Source organism: Echiichthys vipera (genome assembly GCF_963691815.1).
Source record: "Echiichthys vipera genome assembly, chromosome: 11".
Taxonomy (NCBI): domain Eukaryota; kingdom Metazoa; phylum Chordata; class Actinopteri; order Perciformes; family Trachinidae; genus Echiichthys; species Echiichthys vipera.
In genome coordinates, this window is record NC_139836.1 from 17,154,953 (window position 1) to 17,182,452 (window position 27,500).

Here is a 27,500-nt window from a genome sequence, read left to right on the forward strand (position 1 = left end):
TTCCAATGGTACAAAACAAAGCCTTCGCCTGAAGCTTGGATAATGGGGTTGTTGGTGTGTGTGTATGTGTGTGTCAAGCCTGTAGCCCTTCATTTACCAATCAGCGCCAGACAGAGTTTATGAAAATTCATTGACTGTGAGATGAGCTTTTTTTTTTCCTTCTGATGAATATTGCACAAAACGCAGAGTGACAAAACACTCCATCGATTTCAAGGAAGGAAGGAGGGAGGGATTGTGGGAGGGGGCGGAAAGAAAAGGTTGAGGGAATGAGGTTGATCGTTGGCGTGTGATGGTATAAACTGAATTTCTGTCACTGCGTGCGCGTGTGTGCCTGTGTGTGTACTGTATGCCCCACACAGGGGGCTAATAAATAAATGATGTTTGAAATGAGAGCAGCTCTCCATAGACCATCTTCACTTCATGAGAAGTGCCTGTTTACAGCTCCGCACACACACTCGTGTGCACGCGCAGAATCTATGGCTACTAGAGCTGAGGAATATACTGTTGCTCACCTCTCCAAGAACATGTCTGTTCTGTGAGCCTCTAAGTGTGTGTTCCCACTCTCAGGCCTTCATCACATTACTCTCTGCATTCCATCTGTGTTGATGGCGAGGGGATGGGAAGCATTACCTTGCAGGCCAAAGCAAACACACATGCATATAAACACCTACCTTGTGAGAGAAGCTGGAGAGCATTAGTGAGCTCAGCAGTGCAAACACAGTGATAAAGACAGGATTTGGGCAAATTCTAATGGGAGGAAGTGGTGGGGCAGGGAGAGGATTTACCCCCGGTATCCTCACAGGCCCGGGCACGACAGAAGCCCATGATATTTGTAACCAAACAATGTGTGGCGCTGACTCATGGTTCCTGTGTTTGCTCTGCGGGCTGTCCTAACATATCATTACTTCTCTCAGGAACGGTAACCTTCTCCTCAGACAAAACCTGACCTTTTACTTTCCCCCTACGGTAGCTGAACCAATGCCATTCTATGTACATGAGCTGTGAGTGAAAATGAGAGGTGGTAGTGGTGGGGGTGGTGGTGGTGTCCTCATGAGGGAGAGAGAGGGATTCATGGGTGTCAAGGAGAGGGCAGTTGTTGCACTGAGGATTCCCACAGTTTTATTGTTTTTGGAAGATTTTCAACCATCCCATTTCTAGGCAACTGAAGCAAAGGTCAGAATGGAGTAAGGAAGAAGAGAACAACAGGCTAAAAGGAGATAGAGAGAGAAATGGGTTGATGGTAGGGGATACAGCCTTGGAATGCTGCAGTGTGTCTGTGTGCACCCCACACATGTGTATGTGCACTGCCATATGAGAACTTGTTTGTTTGTGCACATGTCGTATATTTGCAGTATTGTGAGTTAACAAGAGCGTGTTTATGTGTGTGCGTATGCAGGGGGCATTAGATGTTTTGGGTTTGTGATGAGCGTGTGGAATTCCATGTGGATGCAGCGGAAAACGTGAAGAGATTTTATCAGTTTGTGCGTCTCATTAACTGCAGTGTCACTTCTGAGTTAAGAGCATTCCCCAACTTATTAGTCTCATAAAACACTTTTAGAACTATAATGAGAATAATAATTTTAGACATATATCATTATGCTGGTAAAATAAGGCTGTTGTTAGAATGTGCCCATAGTAATAAGTAAAACTGTCAAGTATCACAAGTTAGCCTCAAATGTTTGCTCAGTTTTAGTCTTGTTTACATATACTTTTATCTAAATTGTAAAGATGCTTGTGCTAAGACATTAAAGGCTGATGCACTTAGAGGTTTTGCATTTTTTTTGGTTTGTAAAATGATAAATATTTTACAGAAAAACACAGCATTCATGTGACTCATAAACTCTTTAAATAAAGTTTCACTTTTTTTCGCATGGCACCCAACAATAGGAAGAGGGGGTGACAAAGTAAACATGAAACTGTCTGTTTCCTTCTTAACGGCATAAACATTGTCTCCCAGACAGATTGCAATAGAGATTCTCTTTAACCACACTTGACTCAAACTAGCAGGCCATCAAAAAGCGGGGGGAAAGCAGTAAAAATCAGCTATAAAAATTGAGTGGTAAATAAAAGACACAGGAGAGGGGTAAGATTCAAGAAGTGGTTTAAAGGTGCTAAGTGCTTGATCCTGACAATGTGAGTCATGTTGTGAGAGTCAAGCCTGAACTGCTCTCATGGTTTTAGCTCTCTCGCCAGCTGCATCTGCCTGACTGACATTAGGGTGCAAAAAGATAGAAGGACAATAATCTCCTAATCATTAACAGGGAACTACAGGATGTAGAGAGATGTGACTGCTGTCTGTGAGCACTAAGCCGGAGGAAGTTGGAACGCTAGAGTTAAGTGGAGCAATATCCTCCTTGGATGTGTGAGGGGGGCTTCTCTTGTTAAATGGGTGCTATCATGAGCAAACAGTCTCTCCGACTCTTGCTGCATTGTTTGTTCGGAGCGGTGCCAAGGCCGGTCCAGTCTCATACCCAAAATGGTGAATAGGCTGTAATTTTGAGGCAGCGCAGCATTCTGCGGGCTCACATTGATCTGTCATTGACAAAGTTAATGAGCGTGGACGTGAGGCACGGAGTCTCACCACAAAGACATCAAAGTGCCGCTGCTATGGCTGGCCCGCTGTGAGACTGGCCTTCAGGCAGACACCCAGGCTGCCGCAACCCCTGACTCCCCAGGAGGGGAGAGGACTGAGAGAAGGGGATAGAGGTGGAGGGAATCTTGGCTCAATGTATAATGAGTTTGTATGTCTTCATCCCTCTCTCCCTGTCCCTACTGTCTCACTCTCTCACACACACACATTTCTATTGCATGTTTGGCATGTGTTTGTGGTTCTGAGCATTGCTAATGGGGAAAGAAGCAGCAACTTTTGAGCAGTGGACAACATTCCTTAACTTAATATTCTGCCTCTGCTCACCACCTGCTGCTTGGGAACCTGGCAACACACACACACACACACACACACACACACACACACACACACACACACACACACACACACACACACACACACACACACACACACACACACACACACACACACACCACACACACACAAATCACAAAAAAAAAAGTCTTGCTACTTAGGTAACCCATTGGCTATCTGCCTTTCTCTGTCAACAGCAAATCGAAGAGAAGGGGAAAAAAGCAAAATCCAAGAGCAAATATTAGCCTATGCAGACAAAGGCATTCCAGACAGAGTTGTCCACTCTCCACATGCTCATCCTTAAAGTCCCATCCTCCTCCTTCCCTCCATCTCCGCAGCCCCCCCCCCCCCCCCCCCCCCCCCCCCCCCCCCCCCCCCCCCCACCCCCCCCCCCCCCTCCCCCCCCCCCCCCCCCCCCCCACACACAACACTTACACACACACACACACTCCTTCACTCACACAACCTTTTACTTCCTTTATTTCCTACCAAGGTGTCTCTTTTCAGTTGGAGTGAGGCATCTCTGCTATCTGTGGCACAAAATCTTATTATGGATCTCTGTATTGGATTAGATGTGTGTTTGTGTGCAGATTGTGAGTATTTTCTCCAGCACTCATCTCAAAAAAAGGGAAATTGGAAATATAGAGTTGACAGTAACTGTTTACTCAGTAACTTGGGGGGTAAGGCGTTTTCTGATTGATCAAATCGTAGGAGTCACCCTCCTCTCACCCCCACCGCCCACGTTCTCCCAGTGTTTCAGTAGTCCTCCTCCTGTTCGCCGTCTTCCTTCCTCCCCTGCCTCTGGGGGTTCAGATGTCATCCTCATCCTTGTCAGAGGAGTCTAATGGATCAGTCACGCTCAGGGCCCTCCCAGCCTGACTCACAGAGCTGGGGTGAAAGGTCATGGCTAGGGTGAGATAGAAACCTCAGACAGAGGACATCCGCTTGGCTATTCCCAGCCGTGTGTGTGTGTGTGTGTGTGTGTGTGTATATATATTATTTTCTCAATAAACACCTTCTCTGCACCAGTACGCTGGGGGGATGATTTGCACAGAGCAGTAAAGCACACCAAAGAAAATAAATAGCAAAGTTCAGCTACAGGATGTAGTATTGTCAGGTAAGCATACAAAAGTGTACTTAGACACACACACACACACATACACACACACTGTGTCTGGCATATCCATCATAGCCTCTCGGGGCCTCCTGTTCTTTCTAGAGGTCAAAGTTGAAAATGGTATAAGGGCGCCGACATAGACATAGACAGTTGTGTGTGTGTGTGTGTGTGTGTGTGTGTGTGTGTGTGTGTGTGTGTGTGTGTGTGTGTGTGTGTGTGTGTGTGTGTGTGTGTGTGTGTGTGTGTGTGTGTGTGTGTGTGTGTGTGTGTGTGTGTGTGTGTGTGTGTGTGTGTGTGTGTGTGTGTGTGCCAGATCTGTGCAGAGCCTCAGTGTTGATTAGGTCTATACCACTGGGGTGATCTATTACCATCTCAAGAAACACAAACCAAATGTATGTCTGGCAACAAGTCAAGTCAACACATATGATGATATATGACTTGAAGTTCTGAGGGTCAGCAGCACTTTTTCTTCCAACAGTTGATGGTCTTTCTTGTGGGTTTTTTTTTTTTGATAGTTGCAGGATTTTCTTTTCGTCCAATCCTTTTATCCCCCTCAAGGCAGATATGGTGTAGACTGCAGGCATCATTAATGCAGAGCACATTTCCACTCTGCCCCTGTAAATTTCTTTGGTCGCCTATTTGACTTGGGTGATTTTATATTGCCAGCCTATTATGTCCTGTCCTCCCCTGCATCTCTATTATCCTTTGTTTTTCCTCCACCACCTGCCTCCTCCTCTCTCTGACTTTTCCTCTCCCTTTTTTTTCCCTGGGTGGTGAGTTTTAATTTCATGCCCCCTGCTCTGACAGTTGGTCCTCTAGTGAGTGCCAGGCTGGCTTTGTGACACACAGCCTCCTCAGGGTCTACCAGTCACTCTAACACACACACACACACACACACACACACACACACACACACACACACACACACACACACACACAGCCACAAATATGTATGCTCTCAGCCCCGGGCTATGCATTGTCATCCATGCAGAACTTATGGCAATAAAATGATCCAGAAGTTGCTTTCAAAAACACACAAAGACGCATGCTGCCAGGGACGTGATTACACAAGCAAACGCGGTGGCATGTTAGTTCTCCTCCCACAATGGACCTGATTCAGTGTTCACACATATGGAACAAAAAGCCACTGTATTCCCTCTTATCCATCTTAGCTGTCATTGTTTCAGTAATTTATCTAAAGGTATTGGCCTCATCTGGCTTGTATACTAGCTGTACTGGCATGCATTCATTACTCCACACAGACGACACGCAGCCCTGGGGAGTAATCAGTCTCTATGCTAATGCTTGCGGATGATGATGGATGTGCTTCAGCCTCCATTGTGTTGGACTCTGTTTAAAAAAGGAAATACTGTTTCCTTCATTCCGTGATATATTTTCTTTGTCGTTGAGATGATTTACAAGGATTATGTTGAAAGGGGCTTTTAAAGAATTTAAGATATTTTATTGATTCAACCTGGAGTATAGTCAGGTAGACAAAGAGACGCTTCAGCATACATCTGTTTGTGTGTGTCTGCATGTTTGTGTGTGCTTGGCTCTTAGTAGTAATAATCCATGCCTACGGCTGTACCACTGCAAGGGTTCATTAACCCTGAAAGCTCGGTCTTCTCAGGCCTCATCTTTATCTCCTGATCGTTGCAGATCACATCTGCTGCTCCAGGCTGGTTACTCATTAATGGAAACACCTCAAGGCCACATGTGACACTTCTAAATTATTTTAAGGTATGCCAGAGGTTAATATACCATGCCAAATGATTAAAATAGGCAGGTAGGCCCATTCGGTGAAAGTTTTTTTGTTTTAAAGGGACAGTTTTAGTCTTATTTACTGAGGTTTTTTCGATATCTGCTCGAAATCTTTGTTGCCAGATTCAAAGGAAGTGAATGAAATTACATTTGTGCAAATGCTGAAGAAAGACATAAGAGCAGCATGTCTTTCCAGAAAAAGTGCTGCGGTTGTGCTGGATAATTCACAAACCTCTCTGTGAACAATTTTCATTGGAACTACTTTCACCAAAGAAATAGTTCCAACGCAAACTGTTCACATTGAGGTCTGCCATAATACTATGAGGAATAATTGTAAACGTCTTGTCGGTCATGGTAGCAGATCATCTATATCTGTAGGAGCGGTCAGTAAATCAACGCGCATTCTTTCGTAGTGTCACAATAATCCGTCTTTTATTGCTTAACAGTAACAGCAATATCAGTTAAACTCATATTAAACAGAGAAAAACCCGCTTTGTCTCGAAATGCGGTTGAAAATTGTTTGCCCTTCCGCTCTCTGGCCAAACACACCCCCGTCACCTGTGCTCAGGTGACATCTACATATAGAGTTACCACCCCCTGACTTCATCATTGCATCATCATCATCATCATCGTTTCAGGAATATCACATCAACATGATCAACAGGATTTCATTATGATCAGCATAATTTGATATATAGGCATGATTAGTTACTCGCATAAATATGATAAATATGATATAGGTGAAACACAGATCGGTGTAATGGCTTCAACACTCCGGCCCCTAATTGACCGGTATAGGGCAATTCATACATTTACATAGGAAGCATACACTCAAGAGTCCTTTATGATAATATTCAAGATTGTCCATAGAATTTCCAAAAATATGCCAAAAAATAATCCGGTTAGTTCCAATAGTCCATTTGTCGAAACAAGTTCATAAAAATTCAACAAAAAGAGTTCAATGCAGATCTTTGTTTGAGAAAAAGAAAAAAGAGAGAGAAAAAATGTTCAACTAAGGTTTCAGGGGTCAAATAAGAAAAAGGGGCATAGGTCAGGCCTGTCTCCTCAGGTCATGTCTTGTAGAAGGCACAGCTTTGTGATGGGCCTTTCCAAGGTGCCATTTTGTGTCTTAATCTTGACCCGACGTATATGTCCTTTTTTGTCGGGGAAGATTTCCGTGATTCTGCCCATGGGCCAGGAGTTGCGTGGTGAGCTTTCGTCAATGATCAGCACTATGTCTCCATGCTTTAGATTCTTTTTAACCTTATTCCATTTCTGTCTTTCTTGTAGCAATGGGAGATACTCTCGTGTCCAGCGTTTCCAGAAGAGATCGGCCATGTATTGGGTCTGTTTCCATCTTCTTCTGGAATAGGTATCACTTTTGTCAAAGAGTCCAGGTGGAAGAGTAGGCCTTCGCTTCATTTGAAGCAAGTGGTTGGGTGTCAGAGGCTCTGGATCTTTTACATCCTGAGATAAGACTGTGATGGGCCGGTCATTCATTATCGCCTCTACTTCACATAGAGCTGTTTGGAGACTCTCGTCATCCAGGGTCTGTTCTCTTGTGATGGAGTAGAGGATCTTTTTGATTATCCGGATGAGCCGCTCCCATACGCCTCCATGATGAGGACCATAGGGAGGATTGAATGTCCATTTGATACCTTCAGCGTGAATCAAATGCTGGATTTTACTGAGGTTAAGGTGAGTAAGTGCTTCTTGAAGCTCCCGTTCTGTCCCAACAAAATTTGTACCGTTGTCAGAAACAATTTCCTTCACTTGGCCTCGCCTACAGATAAATCGTCGGAGTGCAGAAATGCAGGAGTCTGTATCCATTGAGTAGGCCATCTCTAGGTGTACGGCTCTGCTTGCGAGGCACGTAAACAAGGCTCCATATCTTTTTACTTTGCTGCGGCCACGCTTGACCTCTATGGGACCAAAGTAGTCCAGTCCAGTATGGGTAAAGGGTGGCAAGTCAGGTGTTATCCTGTGTAGAGGTAGGTCAGACATTTTTTGCGTCATTGCTGTGCCATGCCATCTCCTGCAGAGTATACAATCCCGTGTTATCCTTCTCGCAGCGGAGTTTGCTCTAATGATCCAGTATTTTGTTCTGAGTTTTGCGATCATTTGATTTCTTCCACAATGACCCACCAAGGCATGGGTGTGGTGAAGGAGTATCTTTGACAGGTGATTGTCCTTGGGCAGAATGGCAGGATGTTTGGTTTCCTCTGGCATAGCCAGCTTACTTAGTCTGCCTCCAACTCTCAGGATTCCATGTTGGAGGATGGGATCTAGTTTATACATCCTACTACTTTTCTTTATGGGCAAGCCCTTTTGTAGAGAGGTCATCTCATCTCGGAAAGATTGTTGTTGGACATAGGAGACGAGTGATTTCTCAGCCTTGGTTAGATCCTCCACAGACAGCTGTGACCCAGTTGGGTCTGAGTCACTCATTTTCTTTTTTAAGTTCAATTGTCTCAGGTTTTCTTTGATTTTTAAGAGCCAGGCTGCCGATCGAATCAATTTGTCCCATGATGAGAAGTGCTCAATGAAACGAGTCAGCGGACTTTGATTCTGCAGCACACTTGTAGTGAAAGCCACAACCACCTTCTTGACCTCTGGGTCACTGTCGGACAGTGTGGGTGGTACTTGAATCACTGGCCAGTCTGTTTCAGGTTGCATCAGGAAATCTGGCCCTCTCAACCATTGTCCTTCATGAAGGAAGCTCTCAGCTTTCATACCTCTTGATGCACTGTCTGCGGGGTTGAGTCCAGTCTTTATGTGGCGCCATTGGGATTTGTGTGTCAGATCCCGAATAGTGGACACTCTGTTAGCCACGTAGGTTTGAAACCTTCTGGAGTCATTTTGGATGTATTTTAAGACGGCGGTGCTGTCGGTCCAAAACACTGAGTCTCCGAGGATTAACTCAAGCTCTCTTTTCAGCATCCTGTCTATCCTAGCAGCAAGGACTGCGCTGGCAAGCTCCAGCCTTGGGATTGTCACCACCTTTAAAGGTGCAACTCTTGCCTTCCCAATCACAAACGTAACGTGAGGTAGTCCATCGTCTTTAGTCAGCTTCAGATAGCTGACTGTCCCATAACCTCGCTCACTTGCATCGCAGAAGTGGTGTATCTGCGCTTCAGTAACTTCAAAATCTGGTGGCTTAAGGCATCTCCTGATTCTTAGGCTGGAAATCAGGTTAAGATCTTTCAGCCACTCCTTCCATTTATCTATGTAAGCAGTTGGTATCGATTCATCCCATCCACAATTTAGCCTGTACAGGTCCTGCAGTATTCCTTTCCCTGTCAGCATGACTGGTGCTAGGAACCCAAGAGGATCGTATACTGAGTTTAACACGGACAGAATACTTCTACGGGTGATTGCTGGTTGTTTAGGGGTGATCAAGAAGAAAAACATGTCTGACTCAGTGTCCCATCGCATGCCAAGAGCTCTTTCCATAGGCAGTTTGTCTTTGTCGAGGTCTAGATCTCTGACCTCTTTTGCCCTGTCCTCAGCTGGAACAGAGGCAAGGACTGCACGACTGTTACTGGTCCATTTGGTGAGCTTGAATCCACCTGTGGCGCATACTGATCTGAGCTCTTTTACCAGACAGATTGCTTGGCTCTCACTTGGGACAGATTTGAGACAGTCGTCTACATAAAAGTTGCGACGAATGGTGTTGAGAATTTCAATGCTACAGTTTCCTTCATTATCATCAGCTGTCCGCTTCAGTGCGAAATTGGCACAGCTCGGAGATGAGACTGCACCAAAGAGATGCACCGTCATCCGGTACTCTGTTAGCGGTTGGTCGGTGTCGCCATCTGGCCACCATAGGAATCTGAGGAAGTCCACATCATGTTTAGGTATTCTCACTTGATGGAACATTCCTTCGATGTCCCCCATCACTGCTACTGGTTCCTGTCGGAATCTGAGGAGTACACCCAACAAGGTGTTCGTAAGGTCAGGACCCTGCAGCAGCTCAGAGTTCAGGGAAGATCCTTGGAATGAAGAGGTACAGTCGAACACCACCCGGATTGTCTTTTTTCTTTTGTGGTAGACACCATGATGAGTAATGTACCACAGTCTTCCATCTTTCCGGGGGAGTTGTTCCTCTGGCACTCTTTCTGCATGCCCTTTCCTCAGGACATCCCTCATAAAGCCATTATAGTCTTTCCGAAAGGCTTCATCTTTCTGGAATCTGCGGGCAAGACTTAGTGCTCTTTGTTCCGCCACCTTCCTGTTGTTAGGCAGGCTGATGTTATCCTGACGGAACGGAAGTCGTATTTCATAGTGGCCGTCTTTCCTTTTGACTGAGCTGTTCATCACATGCAAGAATTTCTTGTCTTCGAATGAGTTTTCTTGTTTTTCATCATAGGCCAGCTCTGAGAAGTCCTGGTTGTATTGGCGTACAAGAAGCTCTTCCAACCTAACCACTGATATCTTATTGGAACTTATCCGTGGTCGACCATGCTCGTCGGTAGGTGCAGTACTGCCAAGAGGTCCATTTATAGTCCAACCCAGGCTTGTTAGGACTGCGTAGGGCCCCTCACCTTGACTATTGATCACTTTCAGTGGTTCCATAGCCTTTGGGACATTTGCACCGATCAATAGGCCTACTTCCGCCTCGATGGGTCTTAAGTGGACATCCTTTAGGTAAGGCCATCCTTTTATGTCCATCTCTGTCGGAATGTTCTCTTGACTGACAGGAATGGCATTTTGTGTGAAGACCTCAGGAAGCTCTATGAAGCTGTTGCCATCCAGGCTGCATACTTCCAATCCTCTCATAACATGGGTTTTCACAGGCTTTTCATGACCCATCGTTCGGAGTAGGATCTCTGTTTTCTTTCCTCTGACAGACAACTGTTCCATCAGTTTTTCCGTGACAAAAGTAGCATTGCTTCCAGGGTCTAAAAACGCATAGGTTTCTATCAAACAGCTGCCTTTATGTGCCTTCATTTTTACAGGTACCACTGCTAACTTGTAGCTTGTAGTTCTGTCCCCTGTTTGTGCTGCTGATGACACCATAGCAATTTGTGCTGCCGCTGAAACTTTAGCAATGCAATTGCTCCTGTTGTCTGAATCCTGCTTAGGTGCTGGTGTAAAGTTCTCTATATGTAAGACAGTGGGGTGTTTCTTCTCACAGGAATGACACGTGAGACGTTTCTTACATTCTTTACTCATATGACCTCTGACCAAGCAGGCAAAGCAGAGTCCATTTTTCTTTAGCAGCTCAATTTTGTCCTTGTGGGGAATCTTTGCTATTGCTTCACATGTTTCCATCACATGATCTCCTTTACAGAAGGCACAAGGCTTGATGAACGCGTCCATGGCCGCACGGATGCTCTTTGGCCTGTCTGCCCTTTTCCATGTATCGATGTTCTCGTTGGTTTCTGTCTTGGGAACGACAGTCACAGCAAAGCTTTTCTTGCTGCTAGATCTCATATACGGTAAGTCTCTTTTGAATTTTCTCCCATTTGTGCTTCCAGTAGGGTCCTGGATATCCCCGAAGATGGGATCTTGAATTATTCTGGCCTGTTTTTCCATAAACAGAACAAGATCATGGAATTTAGGTCTCTGCTGTGTTCTGTCAGTGATGTCACATACAGTAGACCGCCATTTCTCTCGAAGTTTAAATGGGAGTTTGGAAACAAGTCTTTTCATGTTTGATGGTAAGTCCAGCTCTGACATGTATGGAAGGTCCTGAACTGCATTACCACAGCCTCTTAGATAGAGGGCGTAGCTTTGAAGTGCCTTTCCATCATCTGTACGTATTTGGTTCCAGTTTAAGGCCTTTTCAACGTATGCAGATGTGACCTTGAAATCATCGCCAAAATGATATTTAAGTAGGCGCTTTGCTTCCTCGTAACCAGTTGTGGCGTTCAAGTGAAAGCAGCTTTGAACTAATTCTTTTGGCTGACCTACAGTATACTGTTCCAGGAAGTACAGTCGATCCTCGCTGCTGTTGGTTTTGTCCTCGATGTTGTGCTTAAAAGCCTTCATAAATGGTCTGAAAGTGAGAGGATCGCCGCCAAACACCAACACCTCCCTTCTTGGGAGTTTAGACTCTTTCTGCTGTGTCACTAGTAGATCCGCCAAGTCTGTCTGTCTTTGTATAATGTTTGTGAGATCGCTGCTCTGAGCTGTTTCACTTCTGGGAGTGGATTCACCTCTGTGTGGTCTATCAGATACAACGACTCTAGGTATGTGAGGGTTTGTTGTAGCCCTTGGTGGTTGCTCAGACCTTTTTGTGATTCCAGTTAGTGGTGGGCACTGAGTGTGTATCATCTTTTGTAGGGGTGTTTTAGGTATGGTTCCTATCCGTGCAAACTCCAGTTCTGCTAGGCTCCCTTCTATTTTCTCAGATGCATTTATTTGTTCCTCCATTTCTTTTCCAGATTCTGATGCTTCGTCACTTTCAAATTCCTCCAGAGCCTTTAGCCTCGCATCAGCTGCAGCAATATCTGCTTCCAAGTCCAGGGATTCCATTTTTAAACCCAGCCGATACTTCTCCATTTCCAGTTCATGTTTCCTTTCGAGAGCTTCAGCTCTGGCCTGCAGCGCAGCCTTGTCTGCAGTGGCCTTCATGCGTGCTGAAGCAACGGATGAAGATTTTGAACTTTTGGAACCTTTAGAACTTTTAGAACCTTTTGAACCCTTTGAACCAGTCTGTGAGACACTGTCTCCAACATCCACAAGAGCTTGTGGGTCAGGCGGAGTTTTTATCCATTGACCCACCTCAGTTAGAAAAGCATCATAATCAGCCATTTTTGGCTCGTACCAGTCCAAAGTTTCATTCATTTTCACATCCTCAGGCAGCAGTTTCTGAACAGATCCATGACACCTTTTAAATTCATCCAGCAGTCTTAGAAATTCATTTGCACCTTCAGTAATATTGTCAACATCAGCACCCTCTTTCATCATTGTTTTTATTTCATTCATTTTCCGTGTACAGTGTGAGAGTTTCCCTCTGCGTGTTGCGCTGAGTGACTTGAACGCTTTCCTTTGTTGCACAGCGTCCATCTCAGTAACACCAGCTTCAGTGACTCCACAATCACTTCCTTCTGCCATTGTTTCAGTTTTTGTTCTCAGCCTTTAATATTCGTTTGTTCAGGTTTTTTCCAAGTTTATCCGACAGCTTTGTCTGAATATTCGTTAGTATTTCGGTTATTTATTTATTTATACTCTTTCATGCGCACAGCCGTGCTTTGTTTCCGTTTCAGTCCTTTATAGGTTGTTTAAGCCTTTATTTCATTCTGTGAGAGTATAATTTTATTTCAGACCTCTTTCAGCACTTTATTTCGTATATGACATTTTATTTCCATCTGCTCGTGATATTTTCATTCATGTCTTCGCGTCGCTTTTAAAGTTTTCCGCTTTCCGTGCAGCGATATTGATCCGCGGTGTCCTGCTGCCTATAGTTTCAGTGATTTCGTAGTTTATAGGCAGTTCATGGATTTATTCGTCTGCTCGTCAAAAAACTTCCTTCTTTTCATTTGTCACTTTTAATGTTTGATCGTAACCAGGTTCAGAAAACAGCGCATCCGCTCGTTTACTCACGGTACCGGTGCAATCAGATTCTGGCAGCAGTCCAGATCAGTCCAGGAAGACACTGACTCCGGTCTCATCCATTCATTTCCACGTTGACTGGCGTCCTTTCAGGCGTTCAGATGGGCAATTTTCAACTTAATTGTAGGAGCGGTCAGTAAATCAACGCGCATTCTTTCGTAGTGTCACAATAATCCGTCTTTTATTGCTTAACAGTAACAGCAATATCAGTTAAACTCATATTAAACAGAGAAAAACCCGCTTTGTCTCGAAATGCGGTTGAAAATTGTTTGCCCTTCCGCTCTCTGGCCAAACACACCCCCGTCACCTGTGCTCAGGTGACATCTACATATAGAGTTACCACCCCCTGACTTCATCATTGCATCATCATCATCATCATCGTTTCAGGAATATCACATCAACATGATCAACAGGATTTCATTATGATCAGCATAATTTGATATATAGGCATGATTAGTTACTCGCATAAATATGATAAATATGATATAGGTGAAACACAGATCGGTGTAATGGCTTCAACAATATCCATGAGCTGAAAATGTCGTCTCTGTCTGTCATTATGTGGTGGTTGTAAGGTTTGCTTCACTCACTCCCCTGCTTATATTGTATGTTGGCTGTCAGTGTGGGAGGATGAGGGTATTCCAGAGCTGCACGGAGGACAGAGTAAACATCGAGAGCAATCACTGACGTCCATTGTTAAGCTCTTTTTCTCAGGACGACTCCCACCCACTGCAGCACAGCTGGGACCAACTCTTATTGTCCTCTCCTTCCTCTGCCAGCCTCAGTCTCAGTCTTGCTCTCACAAACAGAAAACACACATAAAAATATGCATGCTTGCAAATAAACACACACACACACACACACACACACACACACACACACACACACACACACACACACACACACACACACACACACACACACACACACACACACACACACACACACACACACACATACACTATCCTCAAGGCTTAGTCACAATTCCAGCTGGGTACCTTTTGTCTCCTAGCAACCAGCACCTCTGCAGGTTCTGGCCTTGCGCCTCTAGTTTGGACTGAGAACTCATCCCGACATTAGGATTGCACACACACACACATACTCATGCGCACACACCAACATACACATGCGCACACACACGCACACACACACACACGCTGACTGGAGTTGGGTTTTGAATTGCCGCCTGAGTGAAATTGAATCTGAAAAGTATTGGGCCGTTAGCTCTGGCGGAATTACTTTCTTTATGCAGTGAAGTTAATTAGGAACACTGATAGAAAGAGAAAGAGTGGCAGAAAATGAAAGCCCAGAGGCATTGATTCACTTTCACTACATTTTTTTTTAACTCTAAGTCCCAGTATTCTGTTTGAAATTGTAGTTGCCATGGCCCACACAAAAGTCAGCATCAGTACAGAAGGGCATCAAAAGAAATACTTGCATTAATTGAACATAATTACCCAAATAAAACAAAACCATATACAGTATGTTGCAATATACATTGTTGCAACCAAAGATAAATCATGAAAATAACGCATTTGTTATAAGCACACTATTATTTGGAGTCAAATATAGGAATTAAAATAGTTTTAAAGTTGGTGTGTGTGTTGTTGGTTTGTAAGCAAAGATACCAGTTAGCAGTTTGCCTTCCCGACAGCCTCATGTAATATTCATGAGAAAATGTTTATAGTCTCAGAGACCCTGTAGTTATTTATTTATCACTTCATGAATGCCTTTACTGACCCCTGACATGTACACAGACCTGTCACAGGAAGGAAACGTTGCCTCCTTAAACCTGTTCACACACATAAACACACAGAGCTAGCTGACCAGTGGTTAACCTTTACCTCTTTACTTATGTAACAGGCTTCGTGGGATGAGCAGTGCCGTCTGGTTGAGCAGCTGGTAGGTGAATACTCACAGAGGAAATAGCAAATCTAAGGCCAACACTTTGTGTGTATCCACTGTGCATGTTCTGGGCATCAGTGGTGTTTTCCCTCAGTTTAAGTTCTCTGCTCACAACCCCTGCTTCTTCAAAGATCCTACTTATCTGAAAAACAAGTAGCAATGGAGCCTGCACAATTAGCCACTGTTGCGACACCATAGGCTATGCTATAGCTCTTGTTCAACTGCTCGATAATGTAACAACACATGGCTATGCCAGTTACAGATATGCTGCATTGTGGCCGTGATGAGGCAGCTTGGGCTGCTTGTTTTGTCTCATACAAGATTCTGCTGCTGGAGATTTATAGTGAATAGCCACAATGAAGAAGTAACACACATCTAGTTAAGTTGTTTCCCCTACAAAATGTCTTCTCACTTCTTTTGCCTTATTTACTACCACAAAATGAATTAAAGCTGGAATTAGTTTATTCAATCAAAAAAAACATTTTAGCGACTATTTTGATGATCAATTCACTTGAGTCATTTTTTCCCCTTTTTTTGACAGAAATGCCCCAAATGTACTGCTTCTAGCTTCACAAATGAGAACACACTGGTTTCTTTGTCAACCAAGATCGTAAACTGAATATCTTTGGTTGTTTTGGACGAGACAAGCTGTTTGAAAATGTCGATTTCAGCTCTGAAAACCTGTTTAATGGCATTTTAATCAGTTAAATAGTTGGAAATATATTCAGCACATCAATCAGTAATGAAAATAGTTGTTAGTGGTGACCATAAAATGAGTGAAAAAACGGAAACATGATTAAGTTGCTACAATTATTGCGAGGCAATAATCCCAGGTCAAAATGTTCTTTCTTTCTTCTATACAGTATCACCAAGTAAATGAAAAAAAAAATGTAAAAGTTACTTTAGGAGATATAATTAAAGCACAATATAGACTGATAATGTATGACACAGTCATGTAGTGTTGCTGTGATGCTGCCAACAGGTGAAATTAGCTACTGGCTATAAATCAATTTCCTATGCTGGGGGAACCTATGGCAAGTCTGACAGATACTGTGACACATGCTTGTCCCTACACGGGGTGCGTAGCAGCTGCTCTCATCTCCAGCTAACCACTACTCACCTATACTGTGTAATGTTAGTAGTGCAGAGATAAGGAGACGAGAGGCCTGACTTACTGCTGATTACATTGCTGTCTTGCTGCATTAAGATAATGTGTGTGTGTGTGCATGTGCATGTGTGTGTGTGCGTGTGCATGTGTGTGTGTGTGTGTGTGTGTGTGTGTGTGTGTGTGTGTGTGTGTGTGTGTGTGTGTGTGTGTGTGTGTGTGTGTGTGTGTGTGTGTGTGTGTGTGTGTGTGTGTGTGTGTGTGTGTGTGTGTGTGTGAGCACCGTATGTATGTGTGAGGAGCCTCGGAAGGGGTGTTCATGTGCAGTGTGTCCTGTTAAAGATAAGGTGATACATGCCCGGGGTGAATTGTTGACTCGATGTCCGCCACAATGCTCCTGTCTCGTACATCATGGTGAGCGGGAGGCAGCATGGGTAACCGGGGGAAGAGCCTGCAGCCTTTATTGCTCCATCACTTTACCTCTCTCTTCTGTGCTATGAGACAACTAAAGCTCCCACTCACTGCAATGTGGCCTTTTTTCCCCCACAGCAAAGGTAATGCATGCTGCATATTTGTGTCAATGCACACACACAAAATGTTATGGGAAAGCAAAAAGAAATAATTTTATGTCCAACCATAAGGTGAACTGAAGGGAAATCATACATTTTTGCCTTCTAACAAGTTCCTCAATTTAGACTGTAGTGTCCTTGACTATGTGTATCTAGGCAGGTACCTTTGGGCTGTTTTTGAGTTTAGCTTTCAGAGGGATTTGGATAGAGAGCAGGCATGATATTAAGGTAGCTACTCTGCTCACCTTCCCTCTGGCTCCGTCCTCTCCCTCCTTTCCTCTCCTCTCCTCTCCACTCCTCTTCTCTCCTCTTGCCTGATACTTTCCATGTGTGACAGCAACTGTGAGAGCTTATAGTAATGACTGGGAGGTTTCACTCTCGATTACAGCGAGTCTAGAATAGAACAGGCTGTGTATGAGTTCCTCAAAGAGAGGAAGGCAGAAGAAACGAGAAGATGATCTATACAGGGGGTCATTTTGGCCAGCAGTCATCATATCTCCCACTCCCTATGTTTCATGTTTTTTTTTTTACTCTCTTTCTCCCCAGAGCTTTTTCTCCCTCTGCGTCTTGATGCAACTCTGCACCTCTACAAAGTGCATGGAGTCGATTAAGTGTCTTTAAGTGTGTGCAGTTTACGTGTTGATTGAAATAGCTCCTGACTGTGTGTGTCTTAGTGACAGTCTTGTGATCTGGCATCAGCCGCCTGTGGTTAGGTGTGGTGGATCTGTCATCCCAGCAGCTCAATAACACTGACCTCAGACCAGCTCTTCCAGGAAAGGCTGTCATCTGATCTTCAGTATCAGTTTTCCACTTTATAGGTAGCCAGCCGTTCACAAAGACGGATCTTTAACTACTTTAGTAAGACCACACAGTGTGTGTGTGTTTGTATGTGTGTGTGTGTGTGTGTGTGTGTGTGTGTGTGTGTGTGTGTGTGTGTGTGTGTGTGTGTGTGTGTGTGTGTGTGTGTGTGTGTGTGTGTGTGTGTGTGTGTGTGTGTGAGAGAGAGCAGCCACCCAGATTGGCTTTATTGTCTTTTTAAATGGCCGTCTCCTTCCTTTTCCTTCTGTCCCGACTCGCTGTAAAACATTAGTCCAATCCAGAAAAATGATTTCCAGGCTATTCTCAGAGATGGAGATCGTTATTTCTGACTTGGCTAATGTAGAGATAGGTGGTGGCAATGATAATGGACCTGTTGAGCGCTGTTTTCCCTCACCCTCCCTTCTCTCCTCTCTGTTCTTCTCACACTTTTCTTCCATTGTCTCGCAGGTAGACAGCATGATGGATGGACAGGGCTTGGCTGTGTCTCCTTTGCAAAGTGGCGCTATCTTACACCCCGTCGTCAGTTGATAGCGGCTGTAAGCTTTTGTCATGATCGATGCCGCTCAGCCCTGCTCCATCACTCAGCTTGACTGCCAATGAAAAGGCTTGGACACACTCAGAAACACAAGTAGACATAATGGTGGGGGGAAATTAGGGTGAATCGAAAGCTGGGAGAAAGGATAGATTTTCTCCCTTCTTTCTTCGCCATGTTAACTCTTTGATTTGCTTCAGGGGTGGCAGCAAAACGCACAGCCAAATATATGGGATTTTTAAGCCTACAAACACACATAGACATCATGAATCACTTACAGTGAAAGAAGAGATGTGGGCAACAGTTGAACGAGCTCTGTCTTGATTCTGTGTGTGTGTGTGTGTGCGTGTGTGTGTGTGTGTTCGTCTGTCAGCCCTCATGTGGGCTTGATAAGTTCCACTGACATTGTGTTTTCTCTTGGTGGTTGTTGAGTGTTCCAGTCTGGGAGCACTGTGTGTTTCTCATTGGTTGGTGAGCTGTAGATGATTAGAGTGGAGTCCATCCATGAAATCCCCTTTAGACCCCATCGAAAAGAGACAAGTTTGTGTGTGTGTGTGTGTGTGTGTGTGTGTGTGTGTGTGTGTGTGTGTGTGTGTGTGTGTGTGTGTGTGTGTGTGTGTGTGTGTGTGTGTGTGTGTGTGTGTGTGTGTGTGTGTGTGTGTGTGTGTTATGAGAGCGGGTGTGTTATGCTAGCTGTATTTTTCAACATCAGAATAAATCACAAACGCTCTCCAGATGCATCCACATGGCTTCCCTTTCCTTCTTTCAGCGCGTATAGAAGCGCAAGACATTTAAGGGGTTAAATATATAAATGAGGGCTCCGCTATGAAAGTCCATGGGGTCTGTTGGAAATGAGATAATGCTGCTTGATGACTTATTTCCTGAGGTCCATATAAATAAATAAATAGAGAAAGTGACACTGCAGAGGAAAGAGAGACTACAGTGGAGTGACATGCAGCGCTACTCAGTCATTTTCCCTGGCTGTTTGTACTAGTTTTAGTGCACTTGTGTTGACATTAGCTTTCAATAGGAAAGAAAATCTACAAAGAAAAAGAAGCTATTGAATTATGCTGCATTTGGTGTTAGTGCAGTGTTTGTTTTTCATTAGGATCCTTTGTGGAGCATATATTTAGGCCTAGAAGCGAGACAGAGACGTTCTCTCTTGGGTTTTTGTGTGAGAGTATTCCTAAAGCAGTCTGTTTATTCCTCTCTTTATAATAGCAGCAGTTTCTCCTTCCCCGCTAATCAAGTCCTCCTCCCACTGAACTCTTTCCGGCTCTCATCTTCGCCACAAAGGGACTAGAGAAACACCTTACACACTCCTGCGTGCTTGCATGTCCTATATCGGTGCGTCTGTGCATTTTATTTTTTAGACAGTGTTTGACCGCCAGATGATAATGGTAATCACAAAGATGATAGCGTTGGTTGTGTCTGGCTGCCTTGTCTTGATTGATGTGTGGAGGTATAAATCATTGAGGGTGGACAGGAGAGCGAGAAAGTGAAGGGAGACACAGCTAGCATGTTTATCATTTAGTTGAGCGAGAGAGAAAGCATAATGTGAAGGTGTGGAAAGAGAGGGATGAGAAAGGGTTGGGGAGGTGAGGGGGCCGGGGCTGAGAGAGAAGGCACAGATACTCTTGACCGCACACAGAAACACTCAGTCACTCTCTCCGGGCCACACAAATACACGCATACATGCCTTTGTTTTGGCAAGCACCCGAAGGCCCTGCAGCCTCGATCCATATTCTTTCTCACCTCGTTCTCTTTATTTTATCCCCCTCTCTTAACACCTTCCCTCTTTTTTCATCTGCCTGACACCGTGGGCTCGTTGTCTACTACAGTTCTCTGCACCTCGACCAAAGATACTTCTACACATAAATGCAGCGTGTTAACAAAGCCATTTTTTCCCATTGTTTTTTTTCAAGTGAGCCTTTATGCACTCAAGACCTTTTAAAGCTCATAAATGGCCATAAATCAAAGTATAACATCTACCTCCTGACACTGTTGCTTTCTCATGGTTTGTCGGAGTCTCCCCTCGGGTGGCTGCATCAGCTGTAGCTTCTCCAGTGACTAATGGCTTCATTTGTACACTAGGTCCAATCATTATCTCCCTATTTCCCTACCTGCTTCTTCCCACATCACACAACTGAGCTGTTTTCGGGGCAAGCCCAGCTCAGGTTTTGTCACTTGAAGTCAAGTGTGTCACATGTGTAAATGGTTAATTACAGTTTTTCAGGTGATGACATGACATTTGATCATTCAGCTTAAAGAGACAGGCATTCAAACAATGTTTCAGACAGAGGGTGAACATTCAAGGTTCATGACTATGCAAGGCCTGCCCGATGCTGTCTTCTTTATTTTATTTATTATGGGAATTTATAAGTCAAGTCTTTTGACAATCCCCTTCAATACTTAAACCCTTTCATTTTGTGTAACAAGTCTAACTGAACTCTCAAATATAAACTCTGCAGCTAAGTTTTCTCTTTCCTTAACACATTTTGGTTTTAGTAGAGCTGCTGCTACTGTACCATAAATGAGTACTAATATAAACACTGTAGTAATCATTGCCCTGACACGGATTTCGACAAATCGTAAATGTGGACATACGCGAACAATTTGTGCATGTTTGGTTTGTTTATTTGAATGTTTTGTTGCTTTTATTTGCAGTTTCTTGAGTCATTTGTTGATACATTTCCAAGCTCAGCCACTTCTTTCTGAAAGCCCACAGTTTATGTGTGTGGTTGTTTATGTGTGTGTGTGTCTACTTGTGGGTTTTCACTGTGCAGGGAGGAAGAAAGTAGTTAGCAGTTAGTGGCAGCACACTGCCATTCTTTTAACAGCCCTCACACACCTCATTAACTCTCTTAATGAGTAAGTAATCAGACACATTCCCTCTGTCTTTCTGTTTTTTTCTCCCTCTTTTAATGGAAGACTGAAATTAAGACTATTCGCCAAGGGTAAACCTTTTCTTATCTCGCAATCAAGTCAAGAAACCAAGAAAACAAACACTGTTTTAGAAACACACTAAAATAAATGCACTAATGCTGGCACATACAGGCACCTTGTCAGCAGTTATCAGTATGAAATCTAATCAGGCACAAATGGAGGTGCGTTCAAGCTTTTTTATGCCGCCGTCCTGGCGACATGCATTATGTTCACGGGTTGTCTGTCCATCCATCTGTACGAACACCGATCCGTCCCAATCTTGAAAGCCAGACATGTCGCGAACCTCTGGACGGATATTCTTCAAATTTAGCGCAAATTTCCACTTGGACTCAGAGATGAACTGATATGATTTTGGAGGTCAAAGGTCAAGATAACTGTGACGTCCCATAACAATATCACATAACATAACCCATTTTTGGGCATAACTCATGAATTCCTACGCTAATTTTGACAACATTTCACACAAATGTCTAATAAAATAATATGATGATGTGATAGCATTTTATATCCAAAAGGTCAAAGGTCATCTTCACTGTGACATCATAATGTTTCTGTCCATTATTTAACGCCATAGCTCGGGAACAGAATTGGTGACACCTAGGTTTAAACTCTGGTGAGTGTATAGATCTTCTGTGCTGCCGAGTTGAAGATGTGTGTGGAGCATCAGTGTTTCACCAAAAAATACCCAACTTTCAAACAGTCCTTCAAAGTCTCCACTTCATATATTATGTAAGTCTGAACGAGAAACCTGAAACTCGACTGTTTTGCTGAGCATACTGTACAACTACATGGCAGTAACTCACTGGATATGGTTCTACTTTTTTTAAAAGATGGGAATAAAATGTTTACTTAGCTTGACTGTATAATGACCTCTGACTTTACTTTTGAAATGCAAAAGCGCTATAAAATCCTCAAAAAATATCTCTATTTTTTATATAAATACCAGTTTACCAGAGTTAGTTTACCAGAAAAGTCCAAACAAAGACAGCGAGAAGGAAGAAGTAACGGAGAACAGTAAAGGCAAAGGGGTCCATGAAGGATATACTTGAACATAAATCCTTAAATGGCAGTGTGTACAGTATTTCCCCGCAGTGAAACCTTTAAAACCAAGATGTCAGACCATCAGATCATCCTGCCTAATTTATGATCTACCGTGTCAGCCGCTGTCGCTAACCAGCTGTGGAGGCAGAGGTTATGAAATCTCAAGGACATTAAATCAATTGTTTGTGTTCCCATGTGCGTGTTTTCTTTTATTTATTAGAAGTTGGATAATACTTACCCACAGAGTACCACACTATGGAGCCTGAAGCCCTGTGGGTTTGAGCCAGATAAGGCTTTCTGTTCTTGAGGTGGCCTAGAAACTCATTGTGCTCTAAATATTGAAGAATTAAAAGTGTGATTATCAAAGCCATAAAAAACATGCCAATCTCTAAACACTTCTGTTTTGAATTGGTGGGATCAAAATCTAATAGTTTTTTTCATCCACAGTAGGTTTTTGTGTTATGCAGGAGGGAGTAGAAGTTGTGTACAGTATTAGCGTAGTGCACTGAGATAGAGATCGGAGGTTAATGATGTGAATCAGACAGGAACCAGACATTACCTTCAACGTGCGGCTAATCTCCAGACCAGGCGCCTTGAGCTATGTCTGATAACGTTGCTAATTATTCTAGATATACACTCTGCAGGGATTCTTGTAAATAGGCATATCATTAGCTGAGTTTATAGTCAGAACACTTTACACTGACTAAACGATACCATTGTTTGCACAAGTGAAACCTGAAAGATCCTGACCGCAGCGTGTTAGGGGCATACAGCGAGGACACACCTGAAAACATGTGTGTTACCTCATCATTAGGGCTACAATGGGAATGAACTGTGAGCAACGTCATCTAAAGAGCGCCAGGCTGCATTAATGAACTAACTACCCGTTTCAAGGTATGTAGTGTATTAAGGTAAATCTATACCAGGTCCGAGCCGTTTGAACACCAACTAGCCCACACTCACTTTCGCTCACTCCAGCATTGGTTCACACACCTGTAATGAAAAAGGACTGTTGGGCATGCTGTGTGCAGGAAATAAGGGGGGGGAGTTGCAGGTCTGACATCATTACAGCACTCTGTGAGATGCCTGGGGGCTTGGACTGGGGTTAGAGGCTGCACCCATGCCTCGGGAGAGTCTTCATAGCATTGCAATGAGTGCATGGAAGGAGTCTGGGCAGTGGAGAGTGTGGCATGCCTCTGAAGGTTTCCATGAATCCTTTTACCCTTAACAGGGCTTCGTAAATGGAGTGAAGCCTGGAGTTTAAGACCTGTCCTCCTGCTTTTGATACTTAACTTTGTCTCCTCCTGCAACTTCACATTTGGATGACCCTGAGGTTAGCAAAAGCCAGAAGCGACAAACTGACTCAACTTTTAGAAAGTGGGTGTTTGTCAGACACTGAGGGATAGACAAAGGAGAAAGGAAACAGTCTTTTTTTTTTGCCATGCCAGTTGGGTTAACTTTGTGATGCACTGTGGTGGTATTTCCTCAGGGGCTGTAACATTAGATTTACTGTCATGACTTAGTGATGGAGACCATGGTGGCCAATATCCCTCTTTGCGGTGACCGTTCTCACATAATCATGTCTGTTTTTGCAGGGTTCAGTGCTTCCCTGGAAATCTGCTTCCAAACTAATCAGAAATGTCAAATATCTCGGAGCCAACGCAGTCAGGGTTAAGCTTAGAAAATACCAGTGAGGGGCAACCACAGACTATGTAAAATACAGCATGGTCTCCCACAGAAATGTCCTGTTTGCCGTTTTAAGAATGTGTAAATGCAGAAATGTAGCGTTGCTAAATTTAATATCGCTCTGGCTCTCGAAGGAGTTGAACGCGTCGATAAATCCTTAAAGGACACAGAACACTGTGGACTCCAAACCATGACCACTGTGATTATTCTCTTATATGTGACGGAGTGAACGAAGCAGGCAGAGGGAGAAAGGCAATATAAGTAAATGAGAGAAAGGCAGACTTTCTGGCACGATAGATAGCATCATTTATGCTTTTCATGGGGCTTTTTGGGGGGTATGCATTGTCCCACAACAGATCTACAGTTCGAAAGCGACCTCCCATGACCTCTGCATCTAATCCAATCAAATAGCACCATAAATGGGAGCATATAGATCACTCCAGCCAATCGTGTTATAGCGTGCTAATAGGATTATGGAGGTTTTAGTGTGCGGATTCTACCCTAGAGCTTTCATTTTACTACTTACACACATATCATTGTATTCATATTGTCAGATCCTCTTTGCCTGCCTTGTCTTGCATTCAAGCTTCTCAGGCCCACCGCCATCTCTCTGTTTCCTCCTCTCCTTGCATCTACTGTCGCTCAAACAGTTGCACAGCAGTCTGTTATCATTTATTATTGTAACCTTCAAGCGAGCACACACATTCAGACACACACACAGAAAAGACATATCGCACTCGTCCCAGATGGCCAGGGGGAGCGGTCATTAACAGTGTGTCTGCAGTATGGGACTATGGCATTTCTTTGCATGTTAATGTGTTTGTTGCAGGAAAGTGAGGAGAAGATGGGAGGACTAATTAGTCATCAGATAGAGTGCAGGGCCAGGTAGACCAAAGGCATTCCTCTCGCATGGAGCTGCCTTGATAAGAGGCACCAATATAGCTCGGGTGCCAGACTGACTCAGCTTTCAACTCTGCATTTAGGCTTTTTTTGCCAATAGAACAACAAAGGAGCTGGAAGGAACTTAACTGTTCTGGCTACCATGCTTGCTAGTCAGGAGACATGAAGGTGGTTTGATGTTTAGGATATGATCATACAAATTATGGCAGACTGACAGAATAGATAGATTATTGTTGTGTAATTGCCTAAATTGTCTGCTAACTGTGTTGCCTGAATACCTCTGTGAAAACAGATGTTATGCAGATCTGCAGAGAAAATAAAACTCAGAAACCTCAGATGATAAAATTAGAATGTGCCATTAGGTGGAATATTTATGTTCTCTTTGAACACAAGCCAGCAACGTGTGTGTTTCATTTGCACATCTGTACATGCACATCACATTTTTGTGAGTTGAGAATAACAGCCGGATGAAGCTGTTGTCTGTACTGCTCAAATGTGATGCAGTTAAGATGGAACTTTATGAATCCCAAGGGAAATTCTGGTGCCAGAGATTGCTTAAATATTACAACATACATATAGAATATGCACCCGTGCATACATATCAATGCACACTTTTTTCAGTATTTCAGTAAAAGTACAGCCCCTTTAACACAAGTGCCTAAAAGAATAACAATACAAGTAAGATACATTAAGTAAATAAGTTTAAAAAAGGAAAGTAAGATTGTGCATGGTCATGATATTTAAAAGATTGGAAATTATATTGAAAAAGAAATAAAGCAATATTGCATATGCCATTGATATTATTGTTCTTATTGTCCTATGTTCCATATGTCCTGCCTGCTGGAGGGGGATGAATCATACAGTTTGAAAAGACCTCCAGTGGCTTTTTGTGACGGAAGTTGAGATAATTGGACCGCTTCTTCATTAGTTTATCTAAGGTATAAAGGTGCTCATTTTATGGCCGTTCCCACGTAGTGTCATGTCATGTTAAATACACCGTCTCCTAATGGGGTGAGACTGTAAAGATGGGGCAAGACCCTACAAGTTACAGACTAGTCTGCTACCAACATACAGCACTCTCAGTCTCTATAGGACTTCAACATATTCAAGCAACTAAAAAGCAAACGCAAATTCCATTCATTTTTTTGGCTTGCAGAGCGCTGTTTTAATATCTGCTGCACCATAAGGGCACAACAACCCCATTCATTAGATGGATTTCACAACACAACTGCTGTGGTGTGTTTTGTTCCCCCTCTTTTGGAGCCCATTTAAACAACGATGTGCAATATTAATTCTGAGGAAAGCTCTGGAAAGGCTGACCTGATGGGGACATTATGATGTGTCACGGGAGTCTTGGGAACTCATTTTTACATGACCCCATGGGGTTTTATAAGTGTGGATGCTGTGTTCGTCATGGGAATGCCTTCTGTGGCTACATTAGCATTAAATAAGTAGAAGTCATCAGTCTCATGCAAAACAGTTGTGTTGTGTAGCTTTATAGATTGTGGTGTTGTGCTTCAGCCTCTCTATGGGCAGCCATAAGTACTCTGTTTACGTCTGTGGGAGCTGTGGGAGCCCTCCGTGTGTGTATTTGTTTCAGGACAGGAGCCTCTCTGGCAGCTCCCTACTGCTTCCCTGTGTAGTGTGTGTGTGTAGAAAAAGGGGCAGAGCCTTTCTGAATGAGGTTAGCTCACCATTTAAACGACAGACAAAAGACTCTGCTAATTAAAACTATGGCTACTTGTGTTTCACTCACTTTCCTTCCCTCCTCTCCTCTCTGACCCTCACTCTCTTACTTTCTACACACATGCACTTTTCAAATGCCTAATTTGTACCCACGGTTAAGCGCTGGACACACACACACAGCCTAATAGTAAAAGATAATGTTCTTTGTGCAGCATCGTCCTAATGAATCCACCCCACAGGATCAGCGAGGACCCCCTCATTGGTCACTGCCCCGCTGCCTGTTTGTTAGGTCTGTGTGCAGGCAGTGAGTTGGGCACCTCACACCGGAGCATGGTCAAGGCACAGAGAAGAAATTATAGCATGAATGAGCACTAAACAACAAAGCCATTATAAAATAACCACTCCATTGTGAGTAGAGCTCTCCGTGTAGAGCCACACCTCAGGGCTTTGGCACACACTGGAGAGAAAATAAAAATGCCCTTACCTCACTGTTCTGCACCGATGAGTCTGGTAAAAGAGGGAGTGACACTGAAAAGAATTCTGCTGGCTGAGAAGGATGCTTTAAACACCAGAGGTCAAACATTTACAGAGGAAATTGTGTTGATATTGCTTACAAAAAAGGGTTGTATTGCACTTTTTTTAAAAAGACCACACACCGAACCAAACCATCCAAACTAAGCCATCGTAAAGGGTAAGTTATGTGGAACTAATGGCTGCTTATTGTCTCCACAGAGATCTGAGTGAGAACTTCATTCAGTCCATCCCCAGAAAAGCTTTCAGAGGAGCTACAGACATCAAAAACCTGTGAGTACCTTACTCTATTCTTACTCTAGGATGTACTTAGCACTGCAACTGGTGATTATTTTCAATATTGTTTAATAAGAATGTAAGCAAATAGCAAACGATGCTCATCACAAGTTCACATGATGATAATTGTCACAGTACAAAAA

The 27,500-nt window shown here is 43.6% G+C and overlaps 1 protein-coding gene across 1 annotated transcript in view; it reads left to right on the plus strand.

Moving 5' to 3' along the window:
* slit1a (slit homolog 1a) overlaps window positions 1-27,500 on the plus strand; it is a 98,363-nt gene that overhangs the window by 31,852 nt on the left and 39,011 nt on the right. Inside the window, exon 5 of the mRNA XM_083923394.1 lies at window positions 27,283-27,354. Coding sequence (XP_083779520.1) covers window positions 27,283-27,354 — 72 coding nt within the window. The remainder of the gene's footprint in view (window positions 1-27,282; window positions 27,355-27,500) is intronic.